The sequence below is a fragment of the Barbus barbus genome, assembly GCF_936440315.1.
Source record: "Barbus barbus genome assembly, chromosome: 33".
Taxonomy (NCBI): domain Eukaryota; kingdom Metazoa; phylum Chordata; class Actinopteri; order Cypriniformes; family Cyprinidae; genus Barbus; species Barbus barbus.
Genome location: NC_136761.1, coordinates 4147563 through 4162159, shown reverse-complemented (window position 1 = coordinate 4162159; position 14597 = coordinate 4147563). Strand labels below are relative to the sequence as shown.

Here is a 14597-nt window from a genome sequence, read left to right as displayed (position 1 = left end):
ACACCTGCACTCACTAAGGCTCTTGATCTCTTTATTGGGGGATTCACAGCAAAGTGAACCTTTCTTTCTACCACTACTATGAAACACAGAGTTTTGAAACCTGTGCAGAGAATAGCGAGTTTTTGTTGTCTCAAACGGCTCACTATTATGATTGGCTGATACCTTACCCCCTGACTGAGGGTCTGGTTTCAGAGGTGTTCTGTTGGAATAAAACTGTGTACATAAGAAATACCACAGCAAAAAAAAAAATAATATGCAGGATATTGATAACCAGGAAATGCCATGAAGATTAAAGTCAAAATAAAAACATGATCTTGTATCTGTAAGAAGGCACAAAAGAGATAAAGCAATTATCATTGCTCAAAAATAACAGTTTAAAAACATATCCAATGACTCCTTCAAAGTTTCTTTAAAACTGTCTTCTACCAAAACTGCAGCCTGTTTAGCATTAAACTGGAACTGGATCTCATCAAGACCAATTAACAAAAGCCATTGACCAGGCAAGAATAAAGACAAGGCTCCCTCTAGTGATATATCATACACTTTTGACAAAGATAAATGTAATCAAAACTGCAGACACTCCAATGATTGTGAATAACAGAAGCAATGCATTCAAATTGGAATGAATTATGCATAGCCCAACTAATTACTAGTTATGGTCAATTAAAAAAGCAACGAAAACATTACCATAATTAATTAAATTGATTGAATGAATCGTCAATACATGATTTCTGTAAATTATTGTGTACATTTTTACTTGTAGATTTAATCGGCATTAATAAGAGTTTTGTACGAAGTGAATTTAAGGATAATGATGAACAATAATCAGGAAAGAACTGATAACACAAGAAAACTTTGGCAGGAGTAATACAAAACTGAACCAATATTTAACAGCATTAACAAGAAGCGACAAACTATGAAAAGTTTCAGACATTAGTTACATTGATTAGAACGCGACCAAATTTAAACGGTCACTTTATAACTAACTTTTCGCGCGCTCTCAGTTTTGACAGCTTCGTTAATCATAATGTGACCGTTCCACTTTTCCTGCGCTTTTTTTAAACGCAAACTTTCAAATTTTCCGCGTTCTATTATAAGGACAGATTTCGAAGTGTTTACGAAAATGCGTTCTCACCTGAGAAGAAGGGAATCCCAATCCAAATCCGACAGAAAAACGTAAAATCTCTCTTCATTTCCAGGTTTCCAGTCCTCCGGGGTTTTAGATATTCTAGCAAACCCGCGTGTTTTCTGATGTAATTTAATAAAGCGAGCAGAAGCACCTCAGATTCAGGTGAAACCCAAAGAAGCGTCTCTGAAAGAGGATGTGCCACGGGAATAAAACGCTCTTTTTCCTGTTGAAATGAGAATCCTGAAGTTCTGAATGGATTTACAATCATTTCCTTTTCCTCTGACTCACTCATCTGCCGCTTTTCGTTCATAAACGCCCGTGTCCTCCTCAGTGATATTACTCCCCCAGTCTGAAGTGTCACATAAAGTGTCTGGCCCCTGTGCTTTAAAGTTTAAACTGACAATGCATTTGCACACAGCACATATATCCTTCCTAGGACCAGCAGTTCATTTGTGTCCACTGTAGGGGACATTTGTTACTATCACTGACAGCAAAATGCCACTGACTTAAATCTTAAAATCCTGAAATTTTTGACACACCAGTTGATTGAGGGTGTCTAAATATAAATGGTTGGTCTCATGAGTATATTTGCAGTGATCTGAATAGGTAACATCTCAAATGTGAATTGCCCCTATAGGTCCAGGTGTGATATGATCCAAACCATGAATAAGATAAGATCACGATAAATGGGACATTATCCAACAGAACTTCACATCCCATCTGACTATTTAAAAAACATAGCCTACTCAGATCATTTCCACTTCAAGGTTTCAAACATAATCCACGAAAGCATTACACAGTGTCATTATGCATCACCTGGATTGTTTTAAATTATTTAAATTAAATTAACAGCATTTTTTAAATGTAAGGCACCATCTGAAACAATAACTAAATGAAGCAGCAGGCGTGTGATAAAACATAACCAGGGACGGGCAGCAATCAGACCTACAGCATGGACTAAAATTCCAGAAAGTGAGAAATGCAGTCAGTATTTTTGAGTGCATATGGCAAACCTTTTTAACATTTAATTCTTAAAATGTATTATTTTCATACTAGTGCTTATTTTTTAGATACTAGTATCTATTCCATTAGGTATGAGCAGGCCTACTTGTTCATTTGTTATTAGTGCTTATTCTAGGTACTAGAACTTTTTCAAAATATTGGTACTTACTACTTTTTAGACTGAAGATGTCCTGAACTTAATAGGTAATAGTACTTTTTATATTTACATTTCAGCTCAGTATGCTAATGGAACATTGACTATTAGCTGAATGAGATTTTAAGTAGGCTGATTTTTCGGAGAGAGGGATTCTTATTTGACATGCTTTGCATTCTCAGATGCAGATTAATATTCATTACTTTTTTATTTTTAAGATGCAAGCTCCTGTGGTGGATGTCCTGGTTATTGCGGTTGTCTGGCTGGTGTGCATGATCTGGTTTCTGGATCTACTTGTCAGCCGATAATCAAAAGGGTCACATACAAACAAACAAATAAATAGTAAACATATATTTTTCCTTGTGTTTTCATGCTATCCTATTAGCAAGATAAGCTAACATACAAAGCCATTTACAAACAATCAGCTCCATTCAATATGTTAATATATTGTACCATGTGAACTCTGATTGGACAGTTGAAAGGTACTCATGTTTATGTAATGATTAATCCTTAATGTTACCCAGTACTTAAACTTAACTACTACTTAACTAACTATAAGCAGCAAATTAGGAGTTTATTGAGGCCAAAGATGTAGTTAATGATTAGTTAATAGTGAGAATTGATCCTCAAACTAAAGTGTGACTGAACTTATAACACTAGTGTCTTTTGTAATTTGTAAAATGTGTTACTAGCAATAGAATAGGTACTCACCACTATTGAAATAAGTAGTGTCTACGAAATAAGTAGTGTCTACTTAATAGGTACTAGCATCTACTGAATGAGTGCCTGTCTCTAACAAATAAGAACTCCTATTTAATGAATAAGCTCTAGCACTTTTTAAAAAGGCACTACCTAGAGAATAAGCACTAGTACTCAGCTAATGAATAGTACAAGTACCAAATGGAATAGATACTATCTAAAAAAAAAAGGTACTAGTATGAAAATGGGAACCAGTATGTTCTAAGGATTAAATGTTAAAATGGCTTGCCATAGTGTGCATGTGTTTTCCCAGGCATGTTTCATGTTTGAGTTGGCTCTTGAAACATTCATTAGAATGAATGTTATGAAGGGGCGGGGGATTCTCAAGTCATAATGTTACCTGGCACATGTACAAACACTACGCCACTTGCTTATGAACTAACTGAGTTTTTAACAGCCAAAAATAAATAATCAAATGAAAGCATTTATAACTGGCAGCTGGGAGTCTGGGTTAGCTTTATCAGTCAAGCTTAATTATACATACATAAAAAAAGTCACATTATAATTACTGCATTCCATTATTGCAAGTAATCCCTTCAGCAGAACACTCAACTCTGCATCACTCCAGAGGGATTGTTCTTGCAGTTTAAGTGTTGTAAAATGTTTTGCATGGGAAAATATGCTAAATAAATAAGACTTGATTTCTCTTTGAGTGCAGATTGTGTGCACTGGAACAGGTTGCAATTAGTAGTTATGACTCATTGATTTTAACTGCGGTTGTTAGCTGGCGGGTAGCAATCCAAAAATAGATGACAGGTCTGTTATGATTGTCTGACTGGCAGCAGGGAAGAGGTAGGATAGCAAAATCAACATGCTTTTCAACTTTTTGTCACCGAAATGAAAGTCTGTGTGTCCAATCAAACTCTGTATTATTTTGGCATGAATCCACCTGTCACTTGGTGGAAGCTAGACAAATTAGAAAAATGCCAATATGTCGAATAGACTGCTTAAAATCTGGGAACAAAATGTGAAGTAAAATGATGATCCAGACTAAATAAAATATAGGTTATGGGTTTGGTAGTGTTGGATTGGCACTTGAGGTCCAATGGAAATCTGGTCACACTTAAGTTTGGGCATCAGTTCTCACTATTAACTAACTAGTAACTACAACTTTTGCCTCAATAAGCTCTCAATTTGCTGCATATTATTATTATTATTCATTTGAAAGTATGTGACCCTCTGGCTGTAATAAACAAAGAAACATATAGTATATATATATATACTGTATATATATATATATATATATATATAAAACAGTAGCAGAGCAATAACTAAAAGCTTTAACATTATTATTGTATACTAGTAGTAGTTTGTACAGATTAACCTACCAAAGAGAGCTATAAAAGTACTGACATTTATTATTATAATTATAATTATTATTATTATTGATCTTTTCCGGTATGCAGCATGAAAGGCGCAGAATTTCCTCTTGCCGTGTTCTCTAGAGTCCAGCTCAAGGACAAGACCTTGAAGTGCCATGATTTCTTCTTCCACATCCTGGGGTCAGGAAACACATTACTCGGCTCTCCCGCTCATCAGAAGGAAATGAGACTGTGTCACTCACCACCAGGAATTAACAACACTGCCAAGAACTAGTTACAACAAAATGAATGGCTTGCATACATTTGCAAACATTACAACAGTTATGAGCTCTGTGTTCAGACGTCGCGTTTCAGAAAAACGAATCGGATGAACTGTAGAGCTTCAGTTCAAACTAATTCTATTAATGCTAAATGCTTTCCTTGCACTTTTCCGTTTTTGTGGGACACTATTTGTGGACCAATGAAAATGAAACTTTCAGTAACCCATGATAATGTTGTGAAGTGAGAGGCTGTATTTGAGCCTAAGCCACTAGTATGGTAAATTTCATGTTAAATCTTGCAACATTTATCCAAGTTGAAAAGATTTAACTTGTTATCTTTATTATACACTCGTATATGTTCAGCACATAGATGAAAACATTAGCACAAACATGTCCAACTTCAGAAATGAAGGCATTGAGGGCTGAAGCAGCAGCCCTGTGTCAAACACACTGGACAAAGTCAGGAGGCTGGAATGTTAATAGGCTGTTTAAATCATGGCTGTTCTGTGTTTAAAGGCAACCTGACTCTGCGGAGGAGGGCTGAGCATTGACTCTTTTTCCAGCAGCCAAACCCCAGTCCCAAGGCGGCAATAATGTAGTTTGAGGGCACCCGGACTCTTATTCTGTTTGTGTGACCCCTTGCAGGAGGCAGGAGGAAAGAGGATGTTGATGCACTTGCCTGCTCCGACAGATAATGGCAGCCCCATCCTTGCTGTTTTCTGCATCCGGGATGCCACCCCAGGTGCTCTCCCCCACTGGAAAGTCAGACTTTATAACCGGACTGTTTCGTTTACCTTTTAAATGTAAATATGAGAGGTAATTGAGCAGATATTGCATTGTGGTATTTTTTACATGCTGTGTAAGTCATATGCATTCATCAGAAATAAAATATCAAAATTACTGTGATATAACAGAACAGGGTGCTTGTTTTTGTCCATTTAACAGGAAGGAAGAGCTAGACATAAATCAAAACTAAACATCTTCCTGCCCTGCCACTAAGCCTCGACACAATGATGGACAGAGCAAACTAACACATGCTCACATTTATTGAATACCGAGAAAACAAACACTGACTACTGATGTAGCAGGAATTAGAAGCATGCTCAATTTTTTAATGATGAAAGTGAAAACAACTGGACAACCCTCTGATAAGAACAAAGTATTTTAATTCATTTCCAAGTAATATCTATAATTACTTTGCATATCTACAAAGGCAATGATGAAAAGAATATTGTGCAATATGCATGTCAAAGAGTGCTGTTGTAATTTTTTAGAATCACATTAAAAACCTGCACTGATTTAAACCATATAGTATTTATTTACCATTTCTTCAGTATTTGTAATTAACTAAAAAAAAGGAAAGAACCGTAGGTGAAAGGGTAAAGAATTTTGTCCATATTTGTGATAAATATAAAATAAAGATTCTATAGAATTTGATCTAAAACAGATTCTATAATTAAAATAAAATAAAGGTTTATCCGAGGGTAACATGGCAATGTTGTTACTGTCATCAAATAACAACAGTTATACTTGTAAAATCTAATCTGTGTGATCAACAGACATCTGGTACAAAAATCAATTAAGAATTTTGTATGGTCCCTTTTGTCTCTTTGATGAAAAACAAACAAAATAAATTCACCACAGTATGATTGATTAGCATTATGAGAGCAGCACAACTTTAATGTATCAAAAGTGATGCCAAATATGAAAAACCTCAGACTAATACAGACTTGTGAACACAGTTCAGGTTACTAGAGTGTCTACAGGCTTTGTTTTACATCTCTGATGGACACTCAAAGGGGAAGTGGAGGATGCGGATGGCTTGGGCTTTCTGACCGCGTTCACTGAGGCACGTGCTAAAAAAGGGGAATGCTTTTCCTCGTGGCCCGCTGGAGAAGAAACACAGCAGCGCCATGTTATCTGCATTATAAAAAGACACTTTCTTTTCCTCACAGTCCAGGAAAACCCCAATCCTGCAAGGTGGGGTCATCACAGTCAGTGGCGTCCAGGGCTGCGTGCCGGCCGAGTACTGGCTGCCATTGCGCAGCCGGAGGGTCCAGTACCCATTCTCAGGGCACAGCTTGACTCTTACCTGACGATTCACTGATTCCAGAGCAACACCCAGGTCCCATTTAGGATTGTTACTTACATCCACCTCCCAGTAATGCCTGCCTGACTGGAAGCCTTCTGTTGCAAGAATGTTGACACACTGAAGGAAGCGTTTGGCATCACATGTGTAACTGGTCATTTTGTCGCTCTCGATGACTTGGGTTTTGTTCCTGGAAAGCTGTAGACTGGGATGAGCTGTGTCTTCATCAAATATCAACGGTGCTGGGCCTGGGAATAAAAGACACACTATCATAAACGGCATTGACTGCAAAACCTTGGGTTTTGAGAACCATTTTAATTTAAAAAAATAAATGCTTGAATCGATGAAAGGGTTTTTCATGATGTTCAGATCTGTTACTGGTTCTTGATTGCCTACATTCTTCTGCGTGTGCGAGAAAACTGTTTCAGCCGAGTAACGAATGCAATTTAGTTGCCCTCGCTGCTTGAATGCAACACAAAACATACAGCATGATCCAAACTGTGAACAATGACTCTGAAATAAAAGGTATCTTTTCCATGTTTTTGCCCTAACCAGCACTGGTTATCTCTACCCATGTTTTTACAATATTTAAACTGTCTGAATATCATTTTTGCATGACTTTAATAGCCATAATGAAAGCAAAAATGTATAATTTACCTCAGATCTTCAGTTCAGAATTTTTTTTTTAACTATTCAAACTATGAATTTTATGTGAACAAGTGTATTCCCTGACAAAGATCAGTATCAGTCAGGGATAATGTATTTTGAATAATGTTAAAATGGATGGCATCATTTTTATTAATTTGATTATGTTCTTTTTACCATTTCACTGTGAGTGTGAAACAGCACTCTTCTTATTGGCTTTTTTTATTTGTTTTGATTGGTTGATTTTATCTTGTAGTCGGGTCATGTCTGGTGTAGACACGCAAACTGCTTGTCACTGGAACATTATCACATCGCATCTGACATGAGGTGCGTTCCAAATTGCGTACTTATGCACTATTCTATGACGTTTTATAGTATAAATGTGTTCACACTGAAAATTACAAAAAGAAAAAGTGCACTTTAAATACCCGGATGATGCACTTAAATAGCCGAAAAAATTAAGTGTGGAATGTTGAACACTTATTGCACTCAACTGTTGAACCTTTAATTATGTAGCGAAGGGGGAGGGGATATCAGACTCCGATTATTAATGACAAAACATAATTCATATATTACATGGTTGAGTACATAGTGTATAGTGTGTCATTTTGGATGCAGCTATGGTGTTAGGAGCCCAATCTTTTAAAAAAAACGTCAAAAGAACTCACAAATCAGTCTTGAACTGATTTATTGTTTTTTATATCAGTCTAACCACTCATTTAATTGGCTGTAATGGTTCTTCACTTTTTCATTGAACCTCAAGTCATTAGTTATCATGTCAAACTTGATGAGCTCCAACTATTTTATGTAAGGAATAACCGAAGACATATTTCTTACTGAAATTTGACTATCATACTGTACAGGGACATATCAAAGTGCTTGTGCCTTATAAATAGCCAATAACCTTTAGTTTGTGTGATTTGTCTTTAAAGCTAACAGATATTGACTAAAAGCCAAAATAAAAATCCAACTTTAATGAAATGAACCAGTGGAACTGGTATACATATATGTGTGCTATGAAGACATGTGCTAGACGGTATGAAACGTAACAGTCCCTGTGTTTTTATACTATGTGTAAGTTTTAAACCCTGATGTGCAACATGGAAGTGAAATACAATGAAATCAGTAGAATAGACGACTGCAGTTTTTCATCATTTCCTGATAAGGGTGTAACCCTACATTTCTATATAAACTAAAATTTGTGAAGAACTGCTAAAACTGACATCCAAATCATGGTCTAACATGAGCCCACTGCGCCATTCGACAAATCACCGAATCCTTTGCTGCCCCAAGGGGGGCTATTCGTACTGTCACTGTGGCAATAACACCATCTGTTACAGAGGAAAATGAATACCTTGAGCTATTTCTCTACTTTAATACCTCCTATATTGGCTTTGCTTTTTTTAAAACAAATAATGCAAATACAAATATTAAAGATCATGTAGTGACCACCCGGTTTCACAGACGGGGCTTAGAGTAACCCAGGATTAGATCAACGTTCAATTAGGACATTTAGGCATTTTTTATGAACGTGCTTAGAAAAAAAACATTATTGGTGTGCATCTTGAGACAAATCAAAGGCACTGGCATGTTTTAAGATCAGCCAGTGCAAGTTTCTTTCAGCTCAGACTTGCATTTTAGTCTAGGACTAGGCTTAAGCCTTGTCTGTGAAACCGGGAGACAGTGTTTAATGGATAAAGTATTGTGGCAAAATGTAATTGACAAATTACCTGGACTCAAATGTTGAAACATTTTTCGCCACACAGTGTATTGAAGAGGAGCAATGCGTTTACTTCTGAAAGTATTCAGGTTGATATTCAGCTCATGCAGAGGTGATCTGGAGCCATAGAGACATCAAGATTTGAATAATAAAGACATTAAAAGTTTGGTAGAGATAAATGATTACTTTTATCATTAATAACTTTTATTTTCAAATAGTTGAATAAAACAGTTAAATAGTTCCAGTAGTTTATACTATGGTACCGAAACTGGTACCAAAAACTGTGAAATTTTAGTGGTTCAGACTAATAAAGAGTCATAAAAGGAACATTATCAGATATCTACAAGGTGGTAAATACCGGTAATAATAATAAAAATAGCTTTTTAATTGCTTCTCACCTGGAATTCAATTCTGGAAGCTGTGGAAGGAGAAAATGGAATAGACCAGGTTATTTCATTGACTCAACTACAGAAGCTAGCAAGAACACAGAAAAAGCAAACCATCTGTCTGATAATTAACAGCACATGCTCAAATCACTGTAGAATTGATTTTTTCTACAGTTCTGCTGTTGTGTGAAATATATATGAGACTGTGGCTGTAGCTACACTTCAGTAATAACTCATTCTGACAACCAGCACTCTAGATTCTTGTGTAAATATGACATTAATATTCCAAATATTAGTTCTTTGACAAATGGATATGCAGCAGCAGCATTACAAATGGAAACAGTCATTATAATCACCTCTACAAGTACTGATTGGTCTGTGCTGCTGGCAGTCTGTCGTAGCATGTTGATGTTCTGCTCCACGTCTCTGATGGCCACCTGTAGGGCCTCCAGATGTCGCTCCAGCCTCTGCAGCATTTCCTCTTGCTCCCTCTTCAACTGCTCCAACATGGCTTCCTCCTCCACCCGCAGGAAGTGATGCAGAGCCTGGAAGTCGCTGTGCACTCGCCCCTGCAGCTCAGATCCCATTTTCTGAGGGTAGGAAAGGGAGAGTTGTGTGATTCTGTTTAGCAGGAAGTGCCACATTGTGATCTTTCCCTTTTGAAGGTAGACCCACTTTTATTTTCTCCATCTTGTCTTTGTCTTCACGCATCATAGTGGCGTAGGCCTCTTTGATGGAGAATTCCGATTCTAGATGCTCCTTTAATTGCTTCTAGAAAAGAGCAATTGGTAAACAGACACAGTATTAAAGAAAAGTATTAAAGTATTAAAGTTTGCCTTAAGGTCCTTGCACACTGAGTCCGAAATCTTCGTATATGTTTTTTCATATTCGTCATCCTTTTCTATCAAAATGCTTGTTACAGATGCGAAAGCGCAGAAAATCGAACCTGATCCGAATTTTTTTACGACGGACGAAAGTTTCGGAGGCAGTGTGTAAACATGATTGACACAAAGTGAGGTTGTATTTATTTTTAAACGTACAAAAAATTTGGACGAAAATTTCAGACTCAGTGTGCAAAGACGTTAGTCAGCACAGTCCATTTACTGACAAGAGACTAGAGCTTTCCAAAATCACATTTTAACTGGCTTCAAGCAATTCCCAGGATTCAGTATCTACAGAGTCAACAATAAAAAATAAACATTAAAAATGTAAAGTGGAGTTGCAAAACCAGCATGTTAGAGTATAAAAACATTTAATGTCCTAGAATTTTTCTTTTTATCTGAAGAGCACAGTTTATTGAAGTAAGTGGGTCGTCTGAAAAACAAAAACACTCTAAAATCATTTCTCAGTGTGATCAGACTCCGTAATGTGCAGTGAAGTGAAGCGAACCATTTGAAACAGATTCCATAGATTCGCATCCTCGTGCAATAACACTGGGTCTTTAATGATCCAATTATGATTTATTGTGAGGTACTGATTCATATCATTCATGTATAATATTATGAGGTCACTGGTTTATCTGAGATAAAGTTGGAGCAAAATCAAGTGAACAAAACAGGTAAGCAGGTAAACCTACCATAACTGAACTTTACTTTTCATACAAACAGCTTTAGGTTTTGTTTTCTTGTACATTCGTGTTTGTTTAATACTTAATGATAAGTGATTGTTGCAGATCCGTAGTTTTCTTTTAATTTAATTTTAGTAGACCTGTAATTTTAAGGTTATTTTTAAGATGTTGTGATGTAACAATTTCCTTTGTGGGATCAATAAAGTAAATCTAAATCAATAAAGTTTATTTAAGTATAATAAAGTATATCTAAATGTGAAAGTTTTTACCTGTAACTCAGTAAACGTCATTAAATATTTTCAAAATATGGTTTTCTCTTTATTGTTAGTTAGTACATGCCTGATACAACCTAATAATCACTGTAGTAATGAAGAGCTAATCGCTAAGAACTAATCAAATCTTGGAAACTCCAAATTTCCACTATTTTTCTGTGTTTTCAACAACAAGTCACAAACTGGCTCAGCACTGCTGTACATTTAATTCAGATTAATGGCATGTAGACACAAAGATGAACTGTGGTTGGCCTCTTCATGACAATGGAGGGCGTGGACAAGATTGTATGCTGACAGAAAACCTAAATTCCACAAATCTCATAACTGGCTGTGTTATAAAACATAAACAATTAACAAACAGGTGAACTCATGTTTATATTGTATGTAAACCATATTGCTTAAGGTGGTATAAAACATCCTGTATAACATGTCTGAAATGCTTCATTATGAAATTACATATTATAATAAAGCAACAAAATTATAGGAAGGCTACGGAAATAAAACAAGGACCAGCAGCAGATGATACAAAACCCATTTGTGGTGTGTTGGAAATTTACAAGTCACACGACTAAGGCTTGTGATTTTTGAAAAGAAAAACCATGAGGCTTTACAGACCTTTATATCTCAACAAATGAGGAAGGACATTTTCATTTAATGAAAAACAGAACTTGCCATTTAATGCTGACATTGCTCATATGTTCTATTCCTTACTTCTCCTGATGTAGGGCAAAATAAACAGTTGATAAAACTGAAAGACACGCTGCACAAGACACACAAGGTTTACTAAGCTACAGACTTGCCTTTTCCTGACTGTGGAAAGACAACTCACCTCCAGATACTTGACAGATGCAGATGTGGAGCTGGCCCTGACCTTCTCCACAAGGCCAGCTACTAAGTAGTTGGTCTGAAAGCATTTGTTGGGAAACACTTGTCTGCACTGAGGACAGGACACAGGAGCCCTAACTGTCTTCCAGTATGACACGATGCATCTTCTGCAGAAGTGATGCATGCAGCCCAGCATCACAGGGTCTTTGAAGAGCTCAAAGCAGATGGCACATGTCAGATCATCTCTGAGACTCATCTTATGCTTGTTGGTCGCCATATGGAGCAGATTTTCTGTTTCACTTCCGCTTCTGGCACAGTACATGTAATAATGAAAATGAAAAGTGATAACCTGTTCTCATCACTACTCAGTACTTTAAAATGCCCTAAAGGTAAAACAGGTTTGCATATAAAGATTAAAAAAACAACAAATCTGGTGCCTTTTGCAAAAAATGCCCAAGGGTAACCATATTTTGTCAAAATACTATTGTTAATTTCTTATTCTTGCTTATGGGATCTGCATCATGGTACAGTGATGGGCTCAGATCTAGCATGTGAATTATGATATATTTACCATGGTTCTGTCATATTCATGTATTGTACTATGGCACATGGTATTAATGACACACGAAGTCCAATAACCCATGGTTAATGTTTGACGACTGTCAGCAGTTTTACTGTAGTAACTTCCGTGATTAGGAAGAAAATATAAAGTTATTATTGTGATTCCTTGTTGTTGTATTCTGTGCTAGTTAATTTACTTCCGAAACAAATCAATGCATTTATCAGATTCATCGAGAATTTTACGACAGCTTTTCACCATTCACAATAGCTACTAAACGTAAACCTTTTCTTTTTATAATATCAAAATCTATTTTATTAAAGCAAATGCACAAACATAGCATTATCTTACACGTAAAAAAGTCTCAGAATGTGTAGTTGCGCTAGTAGAGAGCGTGTAAACATTAGCTTGCGAGTTAGCTACACAGCTAAACACAGCAACAACACGAATAACACCGAAAATAAAGACGCATAGATTAAACGCGTCATGTTATTTCATAAATAAACAATATAACTTACCTTTTCTGTTTTGGTTTGGTTTCCCGTGGAGTCCCAGACTCAGAGAGACTGTGAATCTCTTTATTCCTGTCTGTGAGTTCTTCAGTTTCTGAAAAGTGCTTTCGGTTTACTTCTATTATAGTGACTCTTATTCAGCACAATGTTTTCCTTTTAAACACATGATTGAACAGAAACATGGATTAACAAATACAAACCCAGAGTTATCCATCTTTTGGGGAAAAAGTTGCATGTTTTGTGCATTCAACTAAAAGCCTTGCAGTAATAATATTTTATATTATTCTTGAATTGAACAGATAATGCCCAGGTGCTACGTACTTACATGAAATGTAGAGGGTTTTTCTCTCTCTCTTAACATACCACACTATTTTCACAATACTCCCACTGAAGGAGACCAGATGTTTTTTATCACAAGATCTGTCAATAATAACTTGAGTCAAAAGTCCAGTACACCAAAGCTTATTTTTAAAGAAGTTGTTGTTAAATATCTATTTTTAAAACACTAAACTAGAATCATTCTGAATTCTGTCCCTCAATGTAATGTCCCACAAATTTCAATATTGCCATATTTTTATAGCTGTTAGATGAAGAACACAATAGGACACTGAATACGATTTCATCTGAAAGGTTGAACTTTGTTCTCAAGATTAGAGTAGTTTTCATAAGGGCAAGTATCCATAAAGGGCAAGGTGTCACATTTTTGTCATTAGTTGTTACATTTCGTTCCTCTTTTTTCTTTTCTTTACCATGTGTTTACTAAAGTAAAAAGTGAGACAGCTAGACTGACTTTAATGAATGTCTTAGAATATTTCGAAGATGTTATTAGCAAAAGATTACATGTTACATGCATTTAAGAAAGGAGATGCAAGTTTGAAAAGAGATAGCTAAATGAACATTCTCCTTGTGCTATTGAAACCTTATGGGCTGTCCATGTCATTTCACATCAGTAAATGCACATCACTCATGACTGTAACAGCTGTAACACATCTGGGTGCATGTTTTTTTTTATAGCAGTATCTCAGGTGTGACTGAGCTCTCCATACAAACCCCTGCAGAAGCAAGCACCTGACTCACTCACCCAAGGCCAATATGAAACGGTGCATTTACACAAAATTTCCCCCTCAGAAACAAAATACTTAGGACTCTAGAAGAAATCATAGCCATCAATTACTGCAATGCATTTGTTCAGTTATTCCCTAGTCAGAGTGATTGTCTCCCTAAAAGGGCCAGGGGGACGTTATAATTAGAAGTTTACTGTGTGACATTCATACTGAAATAGAGCTATGGATGTCATCCCAATTAAACTGTCAAGCAATGTTCCGCAGATCTTAATTCATATCACAATCATATCTCATTTGATTTGATCTGTGTACAGAACAGCGTCACATTGCAT

General features: G+C 36.3%; 1 protein-coding gene across 3 annotated transcripts in view; it reads right to left on the bottom strand.

Annotated features, from left to right (window-relative positions):
• The window catches only part of LOC306853691 (vascular endothelial growth factor receptor 3), a 62779-nt gene extending 49456 nt beyond the window's left edge, over positions 1 to 13323 (bottom strand). The window contains exons 1-6 of one of the 3 annotated variants that reach the window (XM_079391285.1): positions 13208 to 13323; positions 12135 to 12438; positions 10142 to 10237; positions 9823 to 10056; positions 9479 to 9498; positions 9091 to 9197 (exon numbers count right to left, since the gene is read on the bottom strand). In XM_079391285.1, the coding sequence (XP_079247411.1) occupies positions 9091 to 9197; positions 9479 to 9498; positions 9823 to 10056; positions 10142 to 10237; positions 12135 to 12407 (730 nt within the window). In that variant the 5' untranslated portion in view covers positions 12408 to 12438; positions 13208 to 13323. Of the gene's footprint in view, positions 1 to 1135; positions 2104 to 9090; positions 9198 to 9478; positions 9499 to 9822; positions 10057 to 10141; positions 10238 to 12134; positions 12439 to 13207 lie in introns of those variants that run through there. The other 2 variants (XM_079391284.1, XM_079391283.1) reach the window with 2 other exon arrangements.
• Positions 13324 to 14597: the final 1274 nt, after the last annotated feature.